Source organism: Stegodyphus dumicola, chromosome X1, assembly GCF_044657685.1.
Source record: "Stegodyphus dumicola isolate Sdum_Otavi_A_Nest chromosome X1, ASM4465768v1".
Lineage (NCBI taxonomy): Eukaryota > Metazoa > Arthropoda > Arachnida > Araneae > Eresidae > Stegodyphus > Stegodyphus dumicola.
The window spans coordinates 122,376,291-122,380,676 of NC_140780.1; the positions used below are offsets into that span (position 1 = coordinate 122,376,291).

A 4,386-nucleotide genomic window follows, 5' to 3' on the forward strand; every position below is an offset into this window, starting at 1 on the left:
TTTTTTTTTCTAATGTAATTAACGAAAACTTGTGAAAATATTTCATTCAAATTAAACCATTCTGAGAAAACTGTCCTGTGAAAAGTATAGCATTTAATTCCGTTCAGAATGAAATGTTGTTTAAAAATATGTTGTTTTCACATACATAGGACTCTGAAGTGTTGTAGAAAAAGAAAATATATACATTTATATGTATATTTGCGACGTAATTACAAAATATTTACACCCGAACGCGTCAAATCTCATAGAACTCAATGGTAAATGACCCATGTTTTGGTCACCACGTAGGGATCGCCGGTGCTTCAGAGCAGGGTACGGAGAAACTTTTTTAGGGCGACTCCATCTTACTTCCTACCTCCATGACCTAGGCAGTCTCAACCACGGAGGCATAATAACAGACTTCACAGAAGGCCTGAAGGCTCTCAGGACAGAGCAAGGCTCGGCAGGGACCGCGCTGGTACTGCCTTGTCTGCCCTTGCTTTGTGAGGTCGTAACATGGTTGATTGATCAAGGGCGGGGCAGCACTTAATCCCGTTTGGCGCCTATTAGGCTGCATTAGGTCGCGAGCCGTCTCGTTCCATCAGCGTTGTGTATCCATACAGACGACAAACGAGCTCTTGGTTGGAACGTGGGTATCCGAAGAGGTGAAGCTAGAGAAAAAGAAAGGCTACCGTGTCACACATGTAAGCATTCTTCCCAAAGGTTATTTTATTTAAATTTTGTACTAGTCGAAATTTATTATTATTTTCTTTCTACATGTATGAAGTTTATCATTTCCCGGCATCCTCTACTTCCCTGTTCCAGTCGTATGTCGATTTCTAACTAAAGATCAAGCAGGAAAGTAGTGAATGGCCTGCAGATTGCGTGACGATGGAAAAAAAATAGGAATATATTAGGCAGTATGAAGTCAGTTTAGACGCTGGAAGCATCGCTAAAAATACTGAGAGTCACTAAGTAGCAAAAGTGGCCCTGAATCGTTTTGGGGGCAGGTAAGATGATATTTTTGTACCTAAAATTAAATTGAATTAATTTGTAAAATCTTTTAACATGCTTTTTTTATTCCTTGTCATTTATGTCGGATTTTTTTCCCTCACCTCAGATATCACCTCAGATGGGGCATGAACCTGAATGAAGGGAAACTCACCTATGTGCATACGGTGCCAGAATTTAATAAGATGATGGCTGACCTTACATGAAAGGTAAGTTTCTTTTCAATCCATTGATTTTAATTTATAAACTTGTGACAAGCTAAATAGAACAAACAACCTAAGCTGCACAAAGCTGTTACCACATAGTTGGCTCTTATTTAAAAATAACAGCGCAACAGGCACGTAATTAGCACGGCCCGGCCGTAATCCAGTACGCTTTAACTCCTAGCAACAACGTGGCTGAAAAAGCAGACACGCTCTCTCTCTCTAGTTCTCTAACAAGCTCTAACTAAACACCTCAGACCTCAGCTTAAATAGTAGTTTCTCCTCTGATTTGCATAAATCGTGAAACTGAAATTTCCTTCTGGTAGGAAATCGTAGATAAGCAAATGAGGAATTAAAGGAAAAAACCCTACATATCTACACAACGAATGGCCAAAATGATCACTCCCCTCTTTGGGAAATTTTCTAAGAGAATTTAAAGATGAACTAGATGGAGAAGTTATTAAAACATTCATCTCTGGTAAGAACCCTGTTGTCTTTAATCTAAAGAATTTCTTATTCAACTTGAATGTACTAATTATGTACCACCTTCCTAAAAGAAGCGAAAAGTTTAATGATGTGTACCCTTTTATGTAAATAGTATCTATTTTCTCATGCTTTCTTTCGCCTTTTTTTCAGGAGGCCAACAAAACGTTTGCATACCAGACTGCGACTGGGAAAACCTGCAGCTGAGCAAGAGAATTTTATCGAAATTTCAGGAATTCTCACAATTGGTATGCACTCTCGAACAAAATCAGACGACTTATCTGGCCAATCCATCCAAAATTACTCGGGAAGCAAAACGGGAGAAAGTCGTCAACAGACCAGAGACAAAATTTACAAAATTGTGTTGGGCAAACGAATTATTCAGGAAGTTTTCTCAACACTGCCTTATGGTTTCTAAAACCTTCTTGTTCCCTGTGAAAAAGACTTTAATTTCAAATATGAGGGCCTTTAAAACATCTTTAAGGAAAAGAATGTGAAATTGCAACATTTTGATTATGAAAAATATTGAAATTTCACACAGCATGTATAATCATTTTGATGTTGCAACTAAAGCATGCATTTTGCATGCATGAAAAAAGTGTGTAAAACGTAACATTCAAGAAAAATAAATAGAAGTTTTAATGCAAAAAAAATTGAGTTTTTTCTTTTGTTTCCTTGGAAAAGATTTCATGTAAAGTAAGTTTTCTTCTTATATTTTCTAAGAAATAAATGTTTATAATATTATTTCATTTTGAGGTTTTATGTCAAGTAAGTTTTCTTCTTATATTTTCTAAGAAATAAATGTTTATGATATTTTTTCAAACTTAATTAAAAAAAGAAAAAAGCAGCACAAATTATCAGCCATTATTTTTATTCACATCTCAAAGTATTACCCATTTCAGCCAAAGTTTCGAAAATGATTTCCTTTTGGGTTTAGCATAAGTAGTTTTTAGATTTATTAAATACTTGTTTTTCGCAAAGCTTTGAGAAATGTTGTTAACAATCATTTTTAAACTTTTCAAAGGCAAAAAGTCTTCGAATTCTATTTCTCAACAGAAAGTTTAACATTTTAACATTGTAGCCCCAGAAAGCGTATTACCGTCCACTATTAGCTTTTTATTTTGGGTCCAGGAAATCTGATGTTCTTTTAGAAAATCTATTATTTTCTGTCCTGCTCTTCTCTGTCTTACGGGAACTGTTGGCATAACTTCTTTTTCTACATATTTCTCAGAAAGTTGTTCAGAAGATTGCTCTTCAGAAATTAACATGAGGAAAAGTAATCACTCAAATGTTCATCTTCAAATTGCTGCATACGGTCGAAAGATACTAAAGTAAATTTCTTACAGTATTTCCTGGAGAAAGGGATGATAAGACACTGCTACAGGAATTACGGAAGATAATAAACTGTCACCATTTTGAATCAAAAGGCGGCCTTTTTTTAAAAAGAGGTCCTTTTGTATCAGCTAATTCCTTATAGTTCTTTTTACCTTAAAGTCGATTTCTAGCGCGTTTTGGGATGGCTACGTTTCCTGTTAAAAGATTTGAAACACATTCACAAACTGATTTGATGAGATGATTCGGGCACCTTTTTCAATACAACTGTTTTTATGAGACTTTTTCCTACTATTTTTAGATAATCCAAACCTATCTGATGGGACATTCTCAACGCAAATGAGCTCTTCTTCCAGCTCACTTTTTTTTTACATAGGTGGCAGATCCAGCGGCTTTGGTTAAATGACAGCAATCAAATTCATCAGCATGAACGGAACATATTAAAGAACATTTCTTTTTAAAATTTTCTATCTTAGGGCAGTCCAAATTTATGATGCCTCTACATAATAGGTTTTCCAAAATAGTTTCTTTCATAATCCTTTCACATATATGGCAGAGTAAATAGATGATAAATATTGCAAAATAATACGAAGTTGAGGATAAGGTAATACACCATCATTTCAACTTATACTCACGTGACGACGATTTCTTCTTACCCAGCCAAAACACTTTTGTTGAAGGAGTGAGATTTTTTTCAAGCTTGAGGAGATAAAAATGACCAACAACTGTGATATGCGTCATGCACGGAGGAAAAGGCTAGTTATTTAACAATGCAACCATGAGGCATCAATCGAAAGCCTTCGAAATCGATAACGATTACAGAAGACATGTTAACTACTGGACAATTCAAACTTATATTAATTAAATGAGCTGCTAAACATAGTATTTATTTCCGGGAAAGATGCCAATGCGAAAGCAAAACCCTTCGCTTTTTTTTCTTGTCGTAAATCAATTAATCAAGTAGCTGTATAAAGTATTTTCTCCCTCTTTTCCGCATGCCTTCGTGGTGTAACTGGAAGCACACTCGACACGTACTCGGGAGGTTCAGAGTTCGTCCTGGCGAGGTCAGTGCACATTTTCATGTTCCAGCATCGATATAATCTAATGGTTCTACAACTGAAAGAGTTGAAGTACCATCCTGAAATTTTTCTTGAAAAACCTTTACTTTTCCATGAAAATTTATCTAGCAAAAAGCAAGATTTGGCTTTTATCTCTAGAATTTTTGTATAAAGCAATGTAGAGAGAATTTAAATGAATATGTCTCAACTCCTTGTCTTGGAAAAAAAAAATTTGCGTTATAAAAATGACTGAAAGGTTTCGGTGATGACGTCCAGACTTTACATTCAGCCATGATAGGCTTGTCATAATTTTTAAAAGT

At 35.4% G+C, this 4,386-nt stretch overlaps 1 protein-coding gene across 1 annotated transcript; it reads left to right on the forward strand.

The window, feature by feature from the left end:
* The first annotated feature begins 278 nt into the window (after nucleotides 1-278).
* On the forward strand, nucleotides 279-2,310 carry LOC146993257 (uncharacterized). Its single transcript, XM_085807901.1, has 3 exons — nucleotides 279-989; nucleotides 1,100-1,199; nucleotides 1,830-2,310. Exons 2-3 carry the CDS (start codon nucleotides 1,193-1,195, stop codon nucleotides 2,171-2,173), a joined length of 351 nt encoding a protein of 116 aa, XP_085664027.1. The 5' UTR covers nucleotides 279-989; nucleotides 1,100-1,192; the 3' UTR covers nucleotides 2,174-2,310.
* The last annotated feature ends 2,076 nt before the right edge of the window (nucleotides 2,311-4,386 follow it).